We start from the raw sequence: 21,792 nt of genomic DNA on the forward strand, positions 1-21,792 counted from the left end.
TTACCTCTTCATGATCAGCACATCACTGCTTAGATTTTATTCAGATCCTTTTTTATTCTGTTGAATACCATATTTGGCAATTATACTTATAAAAATTTTGAATTTTTAAAACCTAATTATCAGCATTTGATGTTTTGTAAAGTGCTTTTTCACATGGTTGGTGATTATTACAACAATCCTGTGAATTCATTTTTATAATATCCCATTACATTGACTCATCCCAACATCAGGTAGTAAACTTATACTACATGTAACTCCATTTATTTTAATTTGTCTTCTATTCTTAAATGTATGCATTTAGGGGTTTTAAGCATGTATTTAAATATGATTTTTCAGTTTGATTTTTAGCAATAAGAAATAGTGATACATCTTTGGTTATTGCTTAGGATCTATTTGTACCTTTAAAATTTTAAGATTACAAAAGAGTTTCAATGTAATCTAAATCATCAGGCTATCACCCTGACTAAAGGAAGACCCAGGCATATCATGCTGGGATGGGAAAAGGCTGGTATAAAGAAAGACTTAGAGACACCATATGATTGGAGGGCAAGAATATTAAGAACAAAGTAAGAGAATAATTTCTAGGACTTTATTTTACTGTTATAATAAAAAGTTTATGTCATCTCTTTAGGACCATCCAAGGCACCAAACTTCTGGTATAAGATAGAGCCATCTCATACTCATGGCTGTAGATCTGTACAACTCATATGGAAGGTAAAAAAAAATTGCCTATTTATATTCTTTTATCTCATATAAATATATTTTATATGGTGTTATGAGTGGAGCTTAATTTTTTATAGCTATTTGATAACTATTTTTAATAAATAGAAATACAAAGCTTTATATATACTATAAAAAAGTCAGGTTCCTAAACTACAGGTGATACCTCATATATATTTCAGCATAGTTCAGTGAAAGTTCTATGAGAAGAGGGGCCTTGTTTTTTTTTTTTAATTAATTAATTTATTTATTTTTGGCTGCATTGGGTCTTCGTTGCTGTGCACAGGCTTTTCTCTAGTTGCGGTGAGCGGGGGCTACTCTTTGTTGTGGTGCGTGGGCTTTTCGTTGCGGTGGTTTCTCTTGTTGTGGAACACAAGCTCCAGGTGCGTGGGCTTCAGTAGTTGTGGCATGCAGGCTCAGTAGTTGTGGCGCATGGGCTTAGTTGCTCCGCAACATTTGGGATCTTTCCCGGACAAGGGCTCAAACCCGTGTCCCCTGCATTGGCAGGCGGATTCTTAACCACTGCACCACCAGGGAAGTCCTAGCGGCCTTGTTTTTTACCAAACTTTCCTCAGTGCCTCATAGAAGATAATTAATCAATGTTTTGGGTAATCAAAGTGTATGCTGGTAATAGGAAATAAAGTTGTTGTGCACTCCATAAATGTTCATGAGTGGATCATACTAAAATAAGGTAGAAAGAAAAATACTCAAGACAGAAAATAATTTAGGCCAACATAGCCACAGTGCAGAATTGTGTAGAGAATGAAAGGCTAACAGAATGGTGCTTTCCCTCGTAGTTGACGTCATGCTTTTTGAAGTCAGTCTTCATTCAGTGTATAGTAGTTTTACTTCAGTAGTGAGTTCAAAGTAAGGTTGCCAGTCCCTTCCAATTAAATATTTAGAGATTTGACATAATAGCAGAATTTGTGAACATGAAGAAAAACTGATTAACTTTATTCAAGATTTATGAAACACATTTTTAAAATAAATTATTTTATTACAGACATTGCCCCCTTTTGAAGCCAATGGAAAAATCTTGGATTATGAAGTGACTCTCACAAGATGGAAATCACGTTTACAAAATTACATAGTTAACGACACAAAACTGACAGTAAACCTCACAAATGATCGCTACATAGCAACTCTGACAGCAAGAAATCTGGTTGGCAAATCAGATGCATCTGTTTTAACTATCCCTGCCTGGAACTTTCAAGGTTTGTGTCCCTGAGATGGAGCCTGACTTATGAATGGGAAAGGGTAGTTAGGTATGGACAGGGCTCCTGTAAAAAATTGTAAGTATTCTAAGACTGTCTCCTCAGTATCAACAGTGATCATATTTTTAGAAGTCAGTCAGCAGCCAAACCTGGTCCATCATTTTGTGGCTCACTTAAACTTTGCAGTAAGCTACTTAATTCATTTAAGCATTTTCTGATTATTTATCTTTTTTAAAATATATTTTTAATGTTTTAGGAACTTTATATGTATATGACTTAAATATATTGTTTTTCTGTAGTTTTATCTGTAGCTTTCAAAGAAGAAAAACATTGCAACTTACGTACACAAAACACTTGAAGAACTTTGGGAAAGGAAGAATTTAAGTTCCAAAATAAATCAACTATTTACTTTACATGTAAATTATAATAAAGTGCTTTTATTCATGCAAATACATGTTAATATTATATGCTACAAAAACGTGATAGCAAGATCACATGGTTATGGAAAAGAATGTAAAATATTGGAATATCAGATTTTTAAATGTTCATTTGTCATATCAGTATTCAAACTTTGTTTTAAAGCTACTCACCCCATAATGGATCTTAAAGCATTTCCCAAAGATAATGTGCTTTGGGTAGAATGGACTGCTCCAAATGAATCTGTAAACAGATATGTACTTGAGTGGTGTGTGTTATCAGATAAATCGCCTTGTATCCCAGACTGGCAACAAGAAGACGGTACTGTACATCGCACCTATTTAAGAGGTATACCTGGCTACAAACATTTAAGTTGCTGTCCTTTTTCTAGCTCTTTAGACAGATTTTTCTTTTACATATTCTTTTCTGCTTTGTGGTCCATTGAAAAGATACCCAGTTTATCATAGTTGCTAGTTATGTCTTGTGTACTAGATTTGTGACTCTCAGCAAGTCACACTTAACCTCTCTAAACTGCAGGGTCGGTTTATGGACTAAGTGGGGTTAATACTGTCTTCTTGTAATATTCCACTGTTGTTTTGATCATCAAAGGAATGTTCACAAAACTAAAGTAAGAGAAATACAAGATAATCCAACCTCTGTTGCTAATAGTATCTCTGTACCTGATTAAATTTCCTCATCCTTTAATGAGAAAATATTTTCCGTGAGCATCTAGATGGCTTATTAACTTCTTATAGCTGTTGAAGAAGTGAAGCAGAACTAGAACTTAGATTTCCTTGTCTTTTAAACTGCAAGTACTAATGAAGGACAGAAAGTAATGTATTATAGAGCTCCAAAATGGGTTGCTCTCATTGTAAGATACTACTTACCACGTGATACAACAACTTTAAAGAGAAAACAAAGCATTCAGTTTGTATGTGTGTAAAGAAGGATAACCATTAGAATTCAGCTACAAATAATATGATTAATCAGAGAAAACATGTTAACAAAGATATACCATATATCTTTATATATAGCCATAAAGTTAATGAGCTTTATTCATAACATAGGCTGTTTGGCCCTCATTAACCTATTATTTAATATATAGTTTTACTAATTCTGGTTGTCTAGTTTATCAACCTTATCCAAATAAAAGCAAGGTGGAGCTAGAGAGGAGATAGATTGATAATAACTGGACAATAGGGACTTGTACTATAACATAGCATAGGCTCTGGAGACCTTCAGGTTGTGCAGGTATCCCCACATAGCTCAGTAGGCCTGATAAAACATCACTGTATTACAGCAGAATATAAAAATATTATCTTCTTGATAATATTGAATCATCAAGAAAATTACTCTCTTTAAGAAATCAAAAAAGTGTTATGTCACTTCATGCATAATAGTTAAGGAAATGTAATTCTTGTTGAAAGTATAAACTTCAGTATAACAAAAAGAAATTTTTTGCTGTTGCGTGCTGATGGGATAGATTGCTTTGTTAATTTGGAGAGATTATACATAAAGGAAATATTTAAGATAATTTTTTCTTTTAAAATTATGTTACTTTCCAGGAGAAATACCACTAATTCTTTTTTTCCCAGTCACCTGACAAACCACCGCCATTAGCGCTTTCCCTAGCTCTGATTAGTGACATCTTGCACTTAGGCAGTTCTCAGAGAAGTAGGTAAAATGTACAAAAATTGCCAAACTCTAAGGAAGACCCAGGAAGACTCAGTGTTTTATAAATCCTGAATATAAATGCAATCATTACTTTTATTGACAGTATAAATATTTTTTATTCACTGTATTGGCAATAAGAGTAACCTTTTATTTTCAAACAGTTTTATTCTGTTAAGCTTGAATCCAGTACACAAAAGGCAATGCTTACTTTAAAAGTTGCAGTTTTAAAAAAAGGAAAGTTCAGTGGTAATAATTTCATAATGTATGCAAACGTCAAATCATTATTTAGTATACCTGAAATATGTTGTACATCAACTATATTTCAGTTTTTAAAAATGAATGAAAATAAAGTTCAGTGGTCATGAAATTATAATGTAAAAGTAAGTAATGGAATTAATTAGGTTTTTTTCACTATAAGGAAAAAAATGCTTAATCCACTATTCTTACTTTAGGAAACCTAGCAGAGAGCAAATGTTATTTGATAACAGTCACTCCAGTGTATGCTGATGGACCAGGAATCCCCGCGTCTGTAAAGGCATACCTTAAACAAGCTCGTAAGTCCAGACCCACCTTCTTTGAAAAATGTTGAGTTTTTTAACTAACAAAGACATTTTATCCCTTTTAAATAAGGATATGTCTTATTATGTTCAAATAATTTCATGATAATGAAATTTTACGAAGTCTTAATGATTTACTAAATTCTAATGATTTTCACTTGGTAAATACCCTATTCTGTTTCAGCACCTTCCAAAGGACCTACTGTCCGGACAAAAAAAGTGGGGAAAAATGAAGCTGTCTTAGAGTGGGACCAACTTCCTGTTGATGTTCAGAATGGATTTATCAGAAATTATACTATATTTTATAGAACCATCATTGGAAATGAAACTGGTAATAAAACTGTATCAGCTATTAAGAATCGGGTGTTTTTTCTTAAGCTTTTAAATACTAATTTGTCTCACCTTCTTGTGTTATACATCTTAGTATAGCATATTATCCTCAGAAAAGAGATAACCTGAGAATATGCTTTATGGTTGCTTTCATGGTCCTATTAAAGAAACATTGTTTTCTAGTAAAATATGTTTTAAGACATTCACAATGTCAAATATAGGCCAAACCAAGCAAGAGTAGTTGAATAAAGCACACTTATTGATTTCTTCCAGCTGTGAATGTGGATTCTTCCCACACAGAATATACACTGTCCTCTTTGACTAGTGACACTTTGTATATGGTACGAATGGCAGCATATACAGATGAAGGTGGAAAGGATGGTCCAGAATTCACTTTTACTACACCAAAGTTTGGTAAGAAATAGTGATGTTTGATCTTTCTTTTTTTCTCTTTTTTCTTTTTAAAATTTAATCAGACTAAAAATAGGCTTAATTTATATGCTAAAATTTTGTTTAAAGTGCATCTTTGGATTCATATAAATGAAGTGTTCATAAATTATGATTTTTATATTGTTTATCTGGTTTTGGTTATTTCTTTAAACTACAGAAAATTTTTTCCTTACTTTTTTGTTGTTTTTTTAATTGTCTCTGACTGATTTCACTTGTACTCTGTAAATCCCAATAGAATTGTATATCTTTCTAAATGGGTTCCTTTTTTCACTGGCAAAACTTGGATGTGGTCTCTTTCTTCACTTGTTCTTCCTCTTACGGGCAGGTTGCTGTAAAGACTAGTCCACCCTTGCAGTCTCAGTTCATACCTCCAGCTCAGTCTTTAACCTGCTCAAACCAGTCTTCCAACCCACCACTCCACTGAAACCTCTCTAGTGTCACTCACAGAAGACCCCTTACTTGTCCTATCCAATGCATGCTTTTTAGTCATCTTTTTTTTCCTACGCTTCCCAGCATTTGACCCTGTTGGCCTGTTCATCCTTGAAACTGTCTCTTCCCTTCGTTTGTTTTTCTAATAGCAGTCTCCTGAGTCTCCTCCCTGTATGGTACTTTCTTCTTGGTCTCTTTTAAATGTTCTATATTCTCCAGAGCTCTGTTTTCTTATTTGCCTATTCAAATTCCCTGCCTGTGACTTCAGCCATCCTCTCTTCCCTTCTCAAATACATTTTTCTTTCTTTGTTCCATGCCACAACTCTTTGCCAAAGCCAGAAATTTAGGTGCAATTGTAGTAAGTTTCTTCATATCTTTTTCACTTACATAAACCAAGTGTCGAGTCCAGTAGATCATGCCTTCTAATTACTGCTTGCGCATGTGCTTTCATAATCTCTTTCATTGACCCTAAACTTCTCGTCATTTTCCCCACCTTTTTGTCTTTTCCCAGTACGTGGCCCTATACCTTTTCTTGTTTTGGCTATTCCTGTAACCTCCCTAAAGCAGACTTAAACTGCATTCTTTCCTGTATCTACTACATTTTGAATCATTATAGAAATTACCTTATTTTATTGTAATTGTATTTGTGACACCCACACCCAAGCACCAAGACAGTGAATGATAAATAATAAGCTGTTTATCATATAAATAAATAAATCATTCAGCCATATTCCTCATTGGTTGAATGATTGCCGAGAGAGCAAATAAGTAGATAAGTGACTACATAAGATAGATATTAAAAGATCCTGAGCTTTGCTGTGATGCCAATAATGAATATCGTCTATGGGATAAGATTTGTGGTGACATGTTTGTAGAATATATATGTAACAAATACAGGTTTCTCCTGCCATCCAAAAGCAGAACATTCCTACGAAACCTTTCATAAGCCAAAGTGGTGTAGAGCAAAGAGTACCCCCCACTTCTGGAAAGTTCACATCATGCCACTTCACTTTCACGAAAGACCTATGTTAGTACACTAAAAAGCTTTTTTCATACATTTATTTCTGTTAGCAAAAACAGACATTGATGTAATTTATGAAGAAAGCTTGTAGTATACTGATGTAGGTCTTTCCTGAAAGTGAAGTGGCATTATGTGAACTTTCCAGAAGTGGGGGGATACCTGTAATATTTGAAATAAAACTTTGTGCCATGATCTTTAAAAAATAGTAATAATAAACTTTAAAAATATTATCCTGATTATAAAAGTAGTGTTCATTATAAGGAATTTAGATTATACAGTAAAATAAAAAGAGGAAGAAAAATCACTCCTGATCCCTCATCCAAAATAATCTCAACATATTTATATATCCTTCTCGTCTTTTCTATGCATACATTTTTTTCCAAAAACGAAATCATACTTATTAGTATTACTTCATCATCTGCTTTTTCCTCTGACCTATCTGTTGTTTTATGGATTCATTATGGCTACTTCACATGGCATGGAATTTGCTCCCAAGGACCATATAGCTTAGTTGAAGAAATATGGTACAAGTAAACAAAACAGACATTTGAGCCATGTAGGTAGTAAATAGAGCAGGAATTTAAAGGTATCTGTAGTGGGGAGTTATACCTTCGAAGATTTTGTGGGGAAGACAATACTTGAGCCTTGAAGTTAAGATGTGGACAGATAGGAAGAAGAAGGCATCTTAGTTCAGCACGAGCAAAGGCCCAAGGCAGGAAAACATAGTAAGCAGAAGTTCAGCACCAATAAAGGAGAGGATCTGCCTGAATTTGATTTGGCATATTTATGAGAACCTTAGCATTCAGGAATTAATATTTTCCAACCTATAGTTTATTCCTGAGCCTTTATCTGACTTCTTGGTTCCTATCATGCTTTGTAGGAGGTAAAGTTACTTACAGAGGGATACGTGTGGTGGAAAGATAAGACTAAGTGAATACTGTAATACCGTAGTACTACATTTTTCCTGTAAAAGACTAGTTACAGGGGGCTGGAGGAGTTAACCAGAAACAACCATAGGTAAATCATTAAAAAAATGTCTAATATAAATTGTACCAATTAGTGATTCTTTTTTTTTTTTTTTTTTTTTTTTTTTTTTTTGTGGTACGCGGGCCTCTCACTGTTGTGGTCTCTCCCGTTGCGGAGCACAAGCTCAGTGGCCAAGGCTCACGGGCCTAGCCGCTCCGCGGGATGTGGGATCTTCCCAGACCGGGGCACGAACCCGTATCCCCTGCATCGGCAGGCGGACAATAAACCACTGCACCACCAGGGAAGCCCTAGTGATTCATTTGATTAATAAGTCCTCTTTTATTTTTTTATACATCTTTATTGCAGTATAATTGCTTCACAATACTGTGTTAGTTTCTGTTGCACAACAAAGCGAATCAGCCACATGCATATACATGTCCCCATATCCCCTCCCTCTTGAGCCTCCCTCCCCTCCTCCCTATCTCACCCCTCTAGGTCATCGCAAAGCACTGAGCTGATCTCCCTGTGCTATGTGGCTGCTTCCCACCAGCCAACTATTTTACATTCAGTAGTGTATACATGTCGATGCTACTCTCACTTCACCCCAGCTTCACCCTCCCACCCCATGTCCTCAAATCCATTTTCTGTGTCTACCTGTTTATTCCTGCCCTGCAACTAGGTTTATCTTACCTTTTTTTTTTTAAAGATTCCATATATATGCGTTGGCATACAGTATTTGTTTTTCTCTTTCTGACTTACTTCTGTATTACAGACTCTAAGTCCATCCACCTCACTACAAATAACTCAGTTTCGTTTCTTTTTATGGCTGAGTAACATTCCATTGTATATAAGTGCCACATCTTCTTTATCCATTCATCTGTCAATGGACATTTAGGTTGCTTCCATGTCCGGGCTATTGTAAATAGGGCTGCTATGAACATTTTGGTACATGACTCTTTTTGAATTATGGTTTTCTCAGGGTATATGCCCAGTAGTGGGATTGCTGGGTCATATGGTGGTTCTATTTTTAGTTTTTTAAGGAACCTCCATACTGTTTTCCATATTGGTTGTATCAATTTACGTTCCCACCAACAGTTCAGGAGGGTTCCCTTTTCACCACACCCTTTCCAGCATTTACTGTTTCTAGATTTTTGATAATGGCCATTCTGACTGGTGTGAGGTGATACCTCATTGTAGTTTTGATTGCAGATAGAGATTCATGTGGTATTTAGGAATCTCAGGCTTGCTGCATTTTAGATGATACTATTCCTACTTCTGCCACTCCTTGTGCCTGTTAAGATTCTCCTAAAATTCTTAGCCCTATGTCAGATTTATCATCTTTTTGAAAATAGTAAATAACTATTAAAACTTTTGCCTGAATTTTACATTTTTATTCCTTATAGAAGATTACATTTATAGTTCAATTATTGAGATTGTTTAAAGCTTTTCCAGGGACTTCCCTGGTGGCGCAGTGGTTAAGAATCTTCCTGCCAATGCAGGGGACACGGGTTCGATCCCTGGTCCAGGAAGATCCCACATGCTGCAGAGCAACAAAGCCCGTGCACCACAACTACTGAGCCTGCGCTCTAGAGCCCGCGTGCCTAGAGCCCATGCTCTGCAACAGGAGAAGCCACCACAGTGAGATTCTGCCTGCGCACTGCAACAAAGAGCAGCCCCCACTCACCGCAACTAGAGAAAGCCAGCACGCAGCAACAGAGACCCATCGCAGCCAAAAATAAATTAATTTTAAAAAAGAAAAAGCTTTTCCAGTTCTACCCAGTAGTTCTAGAACTCAAAGATAAGCTTTTGTTAAGATTCTGCTGAGTGCAGACCATAAATATAATAAATAGGTTTGAAAGCTCTTACCAGGTAGATTATCTATCCAATAAACTGAACTAATCAATTTATTCCCCCAGCCAACATATATTTTATGCATACTATGTGGTCAGGTTACTGTGTAAGGTGTAAGTAGCTAGGATATGATTTACCAACGGGGAAGGGAAGGGGGAGAGAAACACCTTTAAGTTTGAAAAGGTTGTAAAAAAATATTAGGATGGTATTTCATCTTTTCAACAGTAATCTGGTTGGGAAGTTGCATTATTTCCCTTTAGCATATGTGTCAACAGTTATTTTCTTTCTTTCCCCTTTCTGTTTCTTTAGCTCAAGGAGAAATTGAAGCTATTGTTGTACCTGTTTGCTTAGCATTCCTATTGACAACCCTTTTGGGAGTATTATTCTGCTTTAATAAGCGAGACCTGTAAGTACCCGTAGTCATATTTTTGCCTTTTCCCCCACCTTTATTTATTTATTTATTTTTTTGTGGTACGCGGGCCTCTCACTGTTGTGGCCTCTCCCGTTGCGGAGCACAGGCTCCGGACGCGCAGGCTCAGCGGCCATGGCTCACGGGCCCAGCCGCTCCGCGGCATGTGGGATCCTCCCGGACCGGGGCACAAACCCGTGTCCCCTGCATCGGCAGGCGGACTCTCAACCACTGCGCCACCAGGGAAGCCCTCCCGCACCTTTACTGATCTATAATTTACATGCAACGAAATTCATCCATCTTAAGTGTACAGTGTAATGAATTTTTGTAACTATATATAGATGTATAACTGCCACCACACTCAAGATAGAGAATGTTTCCATCACTCTGAAAAGTTTCTTCATTCTGTTTTGTACTGTGTCCTCTCCCTCAGCCCCTGGCCCCAGCAGTCACTGATCTACTTTCTCTGGTTGCAGTTTTACCTTTTCTAGGATTTCACATATATGGAATCAAACAACATGTAATTTTTTGTGTTTGATGTCTTTCACTTGACATATTTTTGAGATTCATCCATGTTATTGCATATACTAATATTTTTCTTTTTATTGCTGAATAGTATTCTATAGTATAGAGCTATCAAAATTTGTTTACCCGTACATCTATTATGAAAGTTTAGGTTGTTTCTTTGATTTTTGGCTATTATGAATAGATAAAATATGTATGTGTTGTTATGAACATTCACATACAGATCTTTGTGTGACGATATATTATCATTTATCTTGAGTCAGTACTTAGTAATGGGATTGCTGGGTCATACGGTAAGTGCATATTTAACTTTATGAGAAGCTGTCAAACTGTCTTCCAAAGTGTTTGTACCATCTTGTATTCCCAAGAGCAATGTGAGAGTTCCATTTGTTCCATATCATCCTCAATTCTTGGTACTGACAAGGGTTTTAATTTCAGCTATTCTTTCTCATGGGTTTGCAGTGCTATCTCCTTGTGGTTGTAACTTCTGTTTCCATGATAACTAGTAATAGATCTTTTCATGTGCCACCTATACATCTTCTTTTGTGGTGAGCCTTTTGAAATCTCTTGCCCATGTTTAAATTGGGTGATTTGTCTTGTTAATATTGAGGTTTAAGAGTTCTTTATATATCTGGTTACAAACTTTTTGTCACATGTTTTGCAAATTCTGAACTGTGGCTTGCCTTTTTATTCTCTTAACTGTGACTTTAGAAAAGCAAAAGTTTAGAAAAGCAAAAGTTTAATTTTGATCAAGTCCATTTTATCAGGGTTTTTTTTTTTAATGGTTCTTGCTTTTTATGTCCTGTTTAAGAAATCTTTGCCTAACCCAGTGTCACAAATATGTTCTCCTATATTTTCCTCTAGCTCTGTGCTGTGATCTATTTAGAATAAATTTTTGTGCATGTTGTGAAGTCAGGGTCAAAGTTTTTTTTTTCCATAGATATCTAGTCATTCCCAGCATCATTTATTGAAAAGGCTACCTTTTCCTATTGAATTATCTTGAACCTTTGCCAAAATCAATTATCCATATAAGTCTGGATCTATTTGTGGACTCTCAGTCCTGTTCCATTGTTCTATATGTCTGTTCATCCTGATAACACATGGTCTTGATTTATTTCAGCTCTATAGTAAGTTTTGATACCAGGTGCTAGAATTCCTCCAGTATTTTTTTTCAAAATTATTTTTGATAGGTTCTTTGCCTTTTCATATAAATTTTAATATCAGCTTATAAATTTCCTTTAAAAATCTGTTAGAATTTTTATTGGAATTTTATTGAATCTGTCCATCAGTTTAGGGTAAAATGCAATCTGAACATGAGTTCACATGTTCATGAGTCAAATAAATCTTTCAGTACGTGAATGTGGTATATCTCTATACTTATCTTGGTTCCTTTTGCAATGTTTTGTAGTTTTCAGGCCTTGCACATCTTATGTTAAATTTATTCCTTCCTAAGTGTTCTTTTTTGTGTGCTATTATAAGTAGAATTTAAAATCTTTTATTTTCTAATTGTTCATTGCTAGTATATTGAAAAGTGTAATTGATCTTGTAAATATATTGGTCTTGTATACTGAGATCTTCATAAATTAATTTAGTCACTTTTTGGATTTTCTACATGCACAGTCATGCTGCCAGCAAGTAAAGATTCTTTATAATTCTTTATAATCTAAAAGATTATACTTTTAGTTCTTTTCATTACTGTACTGGCTAAGACCTTCAGTACTATGTTGAATAGAAGTGGTAAGAGCCAACATCTTTCCATTGTTCCTGATCTTAGGAGAAAAAGCATTCAGTCTTACACCATTGCATGTTATGTTAGCTGTAAGTTGAGGAAGTTCTTACGTTTTGCTAAGAGTTTTTGTCATGAATGGATATTGAGTTTTGTCAAATGCTTTTTCTGCATCTGTTGAGATGAGCTTATGATTTTTCTCCTTTCATAAATACGAATTTTATTCATTGATTTTCAGATGTTATACCTTGCATTCCTTGGATTTTGCTAGATTTGGTGTTAATAATTTTTGCATTTTTATGTTCATGAGTGATATTGGTTTGTCCTTTTTGTGGTGTCATTGTGTAGTTTTGGATTCAGGGTAATACTAATTATCTCATAAAACAAATGGCCTCAGGACATATTACCTCTATTTTCTGGGAGAGTGTGTAGGGTTGGTATTATTTCCTCTTTAAATGTTTGATAGAATTCACAAGTAAAGCCATCTGGGCCTGCTGTTTTCTTTGTGGGGAGGTTTTTAATTAAAAATTGCATTTCTTACAAGTATAGGACTATTGAAGTTTTCTTTTTCAATCTGTTTTGGTAATTGGTGTCTTACAAGGGATTCATCCTTTTTTTTTTTTTGGTTGGTCAGTTCATTTAGGTTGTTAACTTTATTTTTATATTATGTCCAGATTTCATAGTTGTTCCTGCAGGACAGTCTGTTAGGATCTTATTACTCATCTTTATTTGAACTTATTCTCAAGATGACTCATTTCCTGTGTACCTGTGTACACTATGGACCTCTAATGTTGGGCTAGGGACTGTATTAAGGTAAACATATTTAAATAGGTTTTTGATGATGGGGGATATCCTGAATTCATTGTTAGCCTTTTCTTCCTTGTGAAAAATCATATTTATTTTATCTTGTACCAATGTGAAAATTGAACATTTTTGGGTTTTGGGGGAGAGAAGGTATACCACAATTTTTTGTGACCCTGTCTAAAGTTTCTAAGTGTTGTTGTTGTTTGTTTTTTTTTAATTTATTTATTTTTATTTATTTTTGGCTGCGTTGGGTCTTCGTTGCGCATAGGCTTTCTCTAGTTGCGAGCAGGGGCTACTCTTCGTTGCAATGCATGGGCTTCTCATTGTGGTGGCTTCTCTTGTTGTGGAGCACGGGCTCTAGGCACACAGACTTCAGTAGTTGTGGCACGCAGGCTCAGTAGTTGTGGCTCGTGGGCTCTAGAACACAGGCTCTATAGTTGTGGCACACCAACTTAGTTGCTCCGCAGCATGTGGGATCTTCTCAGACCAGGGCTCGAACCCGTGTCCCCTGCATTGGCAGGCAGATTCATAACCACTGTGCCACCAGGGAAGCCCTTTAAGTGGTTTTTATTGCAGAATTTAATTTCAGAGATTTTAAAAAATTGAATACTGATTACCAGCTTCAGTCTTATAAACAAACACTTTTTCTTTAAGGATAAAGATTAAGATCCTTATGCATTTTTAACAGTATTTCTTTTTCTATTGGTTACAAGAAAAGTAACATTTTTGTTAGCTTTTGGATACAGTAGGTATTTTTTGTTTATTTAATTGGTTTGATTCTTAAGATTCTTGGATGATAATGTTTAGAAATAGGGACTATTCATTGTTTATTACATGTGGTTCTACATATGCGATATTTCTTTTCTCTCCAGAATTAAAAAACACATCTGGCCTAATGTTCCAGATCCTTCAAAGAGTCATATTGCCCAGTGGTCACCTCTCACACCTCCAAGGGTAAGATAAAATATTTCTGACTTACTTGTAATACACAAGCATATTAGGATATATTGTAGAGTTCAAGCAAAAGATAATCAGACTGAATTGAAAAGTAGATGAAAATAGTACATAAATGAGAATTTTAGTCAAAATTTAAAATAATACTTATGTATTCTAGGAGTTTATTATCACCATAGCATATTTGTCCTTATATTCCCAATTCTATTTAGTATACATTAAAAATATTTAATTGAACTTCTAAGTTGAAAACCTACTATGTTTTAATGCTGCTATATGATAATTCTGTTGTAAGGCAAGCATTTTAGATTATATATTAAAATAAAATTTTAAATCTACCATTTAACATGATTAAATGGCTTCTGTAAACCTACAGTAAATTCCTTGAACTTCCCTAAGGGGGAAATGATTTGTACTTACTATCTTCTGACAGTCCTTTAATTTTAGATTAACAGATTGAAATGTATATCCTATGAAACTTCAGTCATTTGAGTTTAATGTTTTCCTCATTTTTCTATCCAGTTAATCCTAGGCTGCCCAGACTAGGCATGAAATACGAAATTTTATTCCTGGACCTTTAAGTTTATCAAAATGTAACACCAACAATATTGATTCAGAATTCTGAGGAAATACAGTCTAATTCATACTTTTTAGAATCATTTCACAATATCCGTGATTCACGTGATTTAGTTAGCGATATAGATTATCTCTGCACCATTAAAAGTTACTGAGAAGTTTTAGAGATTCATTACTCTGTGGCTTTAACTAATATGTCATATGTAATTATTTCAGAGTTTCTAAATGAACATGCACCATAGGTACTAATTCATTTTCTCTCTTTCTTAGCATTTTAATTCAAAAGATCAAATGTATCCAGATGGTAATTTCACTGATGTAAGTGTTGTGGAAATAGAAGCAAATGACAAAAAGCCTTTCCCAGAAGATCTAAAATCATTGGACCTATTCAAGAAGGAAAAAATTAATACTGAAGGACACAGCAGTGGTATTGGAGGGTCTTCATGCATGTCATCTTCTAGGCCAAGCATTTCTAGCAGTGATGAAAATGAATCTGCACAGAACACTTCGAGCACTGTCCAGTATTCCACTGTGGTACATAGTGGCTACAGACACCAGGTGCCATCGGTCCAAGTCTTCTCAAGATCCGAGTCCACCCAGCCCTTGTTAGATTCTGAAGAACGGCCAGAAGATCTACAGCTGGTAGATAATGTAGATGGCAGTGACAGCATTCTGCCCAGGCAACAGTATTTCAAACAAAACTGCAGTCAACATGAAACCAGTCCAGATACTTCACATTTTGAAAAGTCAAAGCAAGTTTCATCAGTCAATGAAGGAGATTTTGTTAGACTTAAACAGCAACAGATTTCAGATCATATTTCACAGCCCTATGGATCTGGGCAAATGAAAATGTTTCAGGAAGTTCCTGCAGCAGATGCTTTTGGTCCAGGCACTGAGGGACAAGTAGAGAGATTTGAAACAGTTGGGATGGAGGCTGCAACTGATGAAGGAATGCCTAAAAGTTACTTACCACAGACTGTAAGACGAGGTGGCTACATGCCTCAGTGAAGGACTAACTCCTGTTACAACTTTGGAAGTACCTGTAAAGTAAAGCTAAAAGTATTTTATCTGTGATTTCAGATCTTCACTCACTGAAGATGATCATTTGCCCTTAAGGACAAGAAGGTACTGTCCTCCCATGTGGGCTGTTTCCATTCCAGAATATCTGGGATTTGACTTTAAGCACTACATAAACTGACTTCATCCTCCAAATAGCTGAATGACTTTGTGCTGTTTCAGGATGTTTGCACTGAAGAAAAACAAAGCTTGTCTGAAATTTATAAAGTGAAACTTTTTGTTTTGCTATCTAGAAAACAGAGGGTATTTAAATTAAAAGCAGTGGTAAACTTAGCACAGCTATACTGATTTTAATGAGAATAGTCATCATCAAATATCAAATCTCGGGGAGAATTAGCATAAAAATTAGGGGAGCAAGGTCTAGACCCTCTACTTCAAGTGACAACATAATTTAAAAAGAGTCCAGATGGTACAACTAATATGAGCCCAGCTTTTGTTGTGACCAAAAAAAAAAAAAAATTGGGCTCATTTATAATCATACCAACATATAAAATATTAGTTCTCGTCCATTGGTAATGATGCTGCCAGTTACTGGAGAAAAGGAATTCTGGAGTTTTAACTTGGCAAACTAAAAATATTAATTTTTGAATATTAGACAATTAAGTAAATTTTCAAACATTTGCTTTCTATCACTATTGACAACCTCTGAAGATCCATTTCACAAACTCAGCAGAGGGTCCAGATAAGAGCTAGGAATGAATGCGACGAACTATCTTAAACATTTAAAAAATTCTTTGCCATTTATAAAGGCTTAAATTGTTAACACTTTTCTATACATGTATATAAACATTATTGACCCTTCTTGTTAAGACGTCAGAGAATTTGGTTGATGAAGCACTTTATATAGTATGTCTTCACCTTAAAATGTGTTTTGATTTAATATGCTTTGTTTTTAAGTAGGCCAAGACTGAGTTCTTTCTTTCTTTCTAGTAGGTGTTTGAAGCAGATTAATAAGTTAGAGGACTTGGGCAGTACTCACCAAAACAAACAAAGCACCGCCCCAAAAACGTACATATTGATCTTAGGAAATATCACAGTTAGCAAATATCCTTATTGTAGAGGCGCTTAATGAAGAGGTAGTATTTTAATGTCTGCCAGTTCTGAGGTAGGTGGAACTTAGTTCTACATGATGATTTAGGAATATTTTAAACCTCTTCCCACATGTTCTGTTCTTCAGGGGAAAAGTGAGTTGGGCTTCCAGAGTTTAGCACTAAACTCACTCTCGCATTTATGTTACTCCCTACCCACCACGTTTGACGAGGAGCAGGGCCTAAAACCTAGGAGCTGAGTAAGAAGAAACTGTCACGTGGTTGAGTACTGCTGTCAAGCAAGTTTGTGTTGTTTTTCTGTCATATTTAAGTTACAGAAACCAAGCCAACTTAAAATAGTTTGTAGAGGTTATTGAAGAATTAAAGGCTGAGAAACATGAGTACACATTTACAGTTGAGATGTAATTCGACTCATTACTCTCTCAATATTGTTCACATTAGACTTGCTGTTACGCTTTCTCCCTTGTATTCTTGCCTGACACTTTTCAGAGTTCTTTCTCAGATATGGTCTTTGCGAGAGAGCAGATGCGTTATTCTGATACATCCTAGTCTACTTCAGGCAAAACCAACATGAGATTGGTAGAATGTCAGAATTAGTAGTAGATGAGGAAAATTAGGCACAGACGGGTCACGTTGGGACAGAGAGACCCCAAACTCACACACACTACACACTACAAGGTAATAAGCATTACCACGGTTTAAGTTGGTCATCAAAGGCTGGTCCAAATCAGGACAAGATGTATCTCGCTAAATGTCAACAAATTTATATCTGTTACATTTTTCATTTCCTCAAAATAAGTAGTCATGCCCTTATAACCATGTTTGGCTCTAACCTTCCTCCCAACAAATAGCAGTGTTGCGAGATTGTACATGGGAGGTGGGCAGTTATAAAATGTGAACTCATGATCTATGGGAATCAGATCAAATAGTTATTTAAGAAAGGACATCATATAAGCAAATTTGTATGTTGAAACTTGTACAGAACATGGTGCAGTGAGTGAATGCCCCCCAGCCACAAAAGCACTTTAGGCATATTAAATGATATAGTTACTGTGCAAAAATTCATTCAGGAAATAAATATGTAATATACATCTTTGCCCCCAAATAGAAAAGCAATCATGAAACTTAAGTACAAAATTACTTTCATAAGGCATGTCTTAGAATAATCTGTCTTGATAATATGTAAATTACATTTTAGGTAGGCCCAGAAACAAATCCAGTTAATTTATGTGAACATTAGACTATGTTTAAGATAGTGGATAAACTGCTCATTAAATATCTAGTATCCAAACATTTGATGCAGTTGCCCTCTTGTAGGATTAAAAACATAATAAGCGTACATTACATGTGTTGATATTGTAATTTGATTGTTACTGGTGTCTTTGGTAACCTACCCTCATCCTTCATAAAGGCATGAGGCTAAATAACTGCTGGAAAACTATCAGACTTCAAACCCGCTAAAATCTAAAAGTTTAATTCTTTTTTAATATGGATCATTCAGCACTAGGAAACATACCCAACATGTGAGCAGAAGCAAGGGAAAAAGAATCATTCACATGGTTTGTGTTCACATCTGTTCTGTGCCTACTTGTTTGTTTAATTTCAACCTTTTTCTTTGATAAGAGATTTTTTTTTTTACACACGAAGTCATCCAAGACCCTAGTTTATTGTAAAGTTAAGGGTTAATGAAGTTGAAATATACTTTTAAAACATATATTTATGAAAAGTCAAAGTGGAACATCTAAAATATAGCACTATAAATAGAAATCAAATTTAAAAGATGTCTTTTTTCTACTCACGTAGTTTAGTTAAAATCATGACATAAATTTAGAAATAGAATAATTATATAGTAGAATTCCCTAAAATATTTCTGTTAACTAGCATGTACTGACCAACTATAAATTAAGTAGGAGAACTCTTCCTAGTCTATTCTGTTATATTCCACACCAATCTCCTCCTCTCTTTGGTGTTAGGAACAAATTTCTATACCATACATTTCTGTTTCAGTAGTTTTTTGTTGAAATGGGTAAAATGTCAAAATAATAAGCTACATAAAACTTAAAGTTCAATTGTTTAAAAATATTGGGATAGCTTTCTGTTGGAAGTCGTGTTGGATTCTGTTGCCCAGGTAAGATTACTTTAAAAATTTTTTTGCACTTTTGTAAATTAAAAGAATATGAAGCCATAAAATGGCAAGATATTTAGGTTTAAGAAATTTTAAACTAGCAAACTTACAGCCTAATTCTATAAACTGGTCCTTGGTAGCTGTTCCTTTTCAGGCTATTTATAAACAGAATTTAGATGTACGTCAAAACAAAACTTTCCAAAGCTAAATGTAATATCTTTTGGGTTAATCTATTTTTTTTGATTGTATATGCTACTTGTATGTATATTCCCATGATATTCTAATATACATTGCATTAAAAATAAAAAGGCAGCTCTGGATGAGCTCTTTTGTTACCTATTTCTAAATTTTTTAATAAGGCTTTTTGTAGTCAGTAGTTCCTTAAGACGGGTTAAACTTCATTACACAGTTCTTTAAAGTTGACAGATCATGATGAAAATGAATTTAAGGCCAATGGTGATACATGTTACAGACCTTTTATCCCTTAAACATAAGCTTTGAGAATGATAACTACATGCTTCAGATGCTGTTACATGAATATCAAAATGTGATGTGTCAGAAATAAAGGGATAGTTTAAAGGTGGATATTTGAAAATTCTTTAGTCTTAGTATATATATGTATAGAATAGTATCCTCTAAAAATAAGCGTGCAATTTGCTAGTACTGCAGTACCGCGAGTCGCAGTAGCTATGTCTCCTATTTACACCCTACGTCCCACTGAATCGTAAGTGCAATCCTTTTAAGTTCACTTCCTCTTCTACCCTGACCTAATCTAACTTCATATAGAAGGCTTGTCTAGAAAGAAGATTGTATGTATTTTCACTTTTGCACAGTGAATTGCATGGGCAACTTGTAACCACAGCTATCGTTTTTAGGTTGACATAACTCTAAATGTTCTCTTATATATCAGCTCGCATCCTTTAAGTAAATTTAATAAATTCTTAACTCAGTTTTTTTCTGGGTGTGGTCACTACCAGATGTCATTAAACGTAATGTTTAAGGTAACAGTATTTATCATTACTGGTGTTGGGCCTTTGTGTAAACTAGGTGCTTTTTGAGGGTTCTGTGGCTCTTTAAATGCTCATTTAGCCTAATGGATAGGGTTTAGAAGAAAATCAATACCCTCTCTCGGCCTTAATAAATACAGACTCAGAGGTGGCAAATTCATTTACCATTTTTCTGGATTTACTAAGATGGTTTCTGGAATCCCAGCATCTTACCTCCCAGTGGATATTTTTTAACTGGGTTGCCAGGGGACCAACCAAATACAGAGGTGCTGTGCCATCCTGTGGCCTGTCTGTGCCCACACTCTACTAGAGTCTTGTCGCAGTGAGGCACGAAGCCGATGGATCCATAGCATCCCACTGCTGCCCCCTGAGGTTGCCGAGTAGTAGTGTATGAAAGTAACAGTTCCACCTGGAAGGAAACCTGAACTACTAGATTTGTGTCTTCACATTGTGATTTTATCTTAAATAAGCACCAGTAAATGAAAAATCCACAGACACACAAGTTAACTTCATCCCTTCACATATATACTAAAGGTTGTAGAAATAGCGTCTTGGCTTTGGGCTATGTGTTTGTTTAAAATCTTTGGCTGTGGCTCTTATGGGTTCAGCCTGACTTCTTTGTGGTACCTCTTGTCTTACGCTAATTTGTATTATGGATCCAATCCATCCTACTGCCAAAAAGATTACAGAGTTCCCTCGGCAGTCAGTTTCCCTAGCCCAGAGACAGAAACAATTTTAACTTCTGGTTTAAACTTTTTTCTTTTTAAATTAATATAAAACATTCCTTCCATGCTTTCAAAATATAAACAAGAGTACAACAAACTGTGCTCTTACATAGATGTTTAAGTCTAGTTAAACATGCTCTGGTTAATTAATAGAGTACAGAGAGAAGGAGAAAGACCTGAGGTGGAAAGAGAAGGAAGTGTGGAGAAGCAGGGGGAAGCAGGTAGTGAGTGACCCCAGGCCAACAGCCCATGCCCCCATTGCTGCTCCTTTAGGTTGGCTGCTGGCCGACCTACAAAGACCTTCGAAAGGCTACTTGGTTCCTCAACAGCTTAAAACAGTTCTATCTACACTGAGGGAGAAAAACCTACCTTTAAATTCAAAGTTCAACATTTTTTAGATTATAGTTATTTTTTCCCAATTGCTAAAGGTTTCAAACAGATGGGAAGGCATAGCTTAGTTTTAGAAATCTGTGGACATCAAAACCCAATTCTTCTACATTTATCCCTTGTGACTCTGGTTTTGTCATTTTACATGTCAGAAAAATATAACTAGAATTGTCTTTTCTCATTCCTGAACATTTTTTTAAAAACATTAAATGTTTTTTATTTATACATTTATGCATTTGTTGAAATTAGAATCCTTCCAGGATAATGTGGTGAGATACATAGTGGGAATCCTCACACACAAAAGGGGAAAAAGAAGACAACTCAGATCAAGCAATTCTCGCTCCGGCTACCTCATCAGCTAGGGCCGTGGACGGTCCTTTTGATACAGAGTGGCCAGATTAACCAAGCAGTCAAAAGTGATTTATTCCCCAGAGCACTGCTTCAAACACTGAATGAGATCCCACCCCTTGATTCAGTCCAGGCTTCCTTTGCTAGAAGAATCTTTCTTTTTTTTTAGCATCTTTATTAGCGTATAATTGCTTTACATTGTTGTGTTAGTTTCTGCTGTATAACAAAGTGAATCAGCTATATGTATACATATATCCCCATATCCCCTCCCTCTTGCTCTCCCTATCCCACCCCTCTAGGTGGTCACAAAGCACAGAGCTGATCTCCCTGTGCTATGTGGCTGCTTCCCACTAGCTATCTGTTTTACATTTGGTAGTGTATATATGTCAGTGCCACTCTCTCTACTAGAAGAATCTTAACGGTTAAAGATAAAACTCATAAGTACACACCT

At 35.5% G+C, this 21,792-nt stretch overlaps 1 protein-coding gene across 3 annotated transcripts in view; it reads left to right on the forward strand.

Annotated features, from left to right (window-relative positions):
- IL6ST (interleukin 6 cytokine family signal transducer) overlaps nucleotides 1–19,824 on the forward strand; it is a 49,830-nt gene extending 30,006 nt beyond the window's left edge. The window contains exons 8-16 of one of the 3 annotated variants that reach the window (XM_082621939.1): nucleotides 632–714; nucleotides 1,724–1,934; nucleotides 2,517–2,699; nucleotides 4,478–4,579; nucleotides 4,767–4,913; nucleotides 5,186–5,326; nucleotides 9,939–10,035; nucleotides 13,966–14,047; nucleotides 14,894–19,824. In XM_082621939.1, coding sequence (XP_082478065.1) covers nucleotides 632–714; nucleotides 1,724–1,934; nucleotides 2,517–2,699; nucleotides 4,478–4,579; nucleotides 4,767–4,913; nucleotides 5,186–5,326; nucleotides 9,939–10,035; nucleotides 13,966–14,047; nucleotides 14,894–15,631 — 1,784 coding nt within the window. In that variant the 3' untranslated portion in view covers nucleotides 15,632–19,824. The remainder of the gene's footprint in view (nucleotides 1–631; nucleotides 715–1,723; nucleotides 1,935–2,516; nucleotides 2,700–4,477; nucleotides 4,580–4,766; nucleotides 4,914–5,185; nucleotides 5,327–9,938; nucleotides 10,036–13,965; nucleotides 14,048–14,893) is intronic. The other 2 variants (XM_082621940.1, XM_082621941.1) reach the window with 2 other exon arrangements.
- Nucleotides 19,825–21,792: the final 1,968 nt, after the last annotated feature.

This window comes from Mesoplodon mirus, assembly GCF_964341445.2.
Source record: "Mesoplodon mirus genome assembly, chromosome: 5".
NCBI classification, from domain to species: domain Eukaryota; kingdom Metazoa; phylum Chordata; class Mammalia; order Artiodactyla; family Ziphiidae; genus Mesoplodon; species Mesoplodon mirus.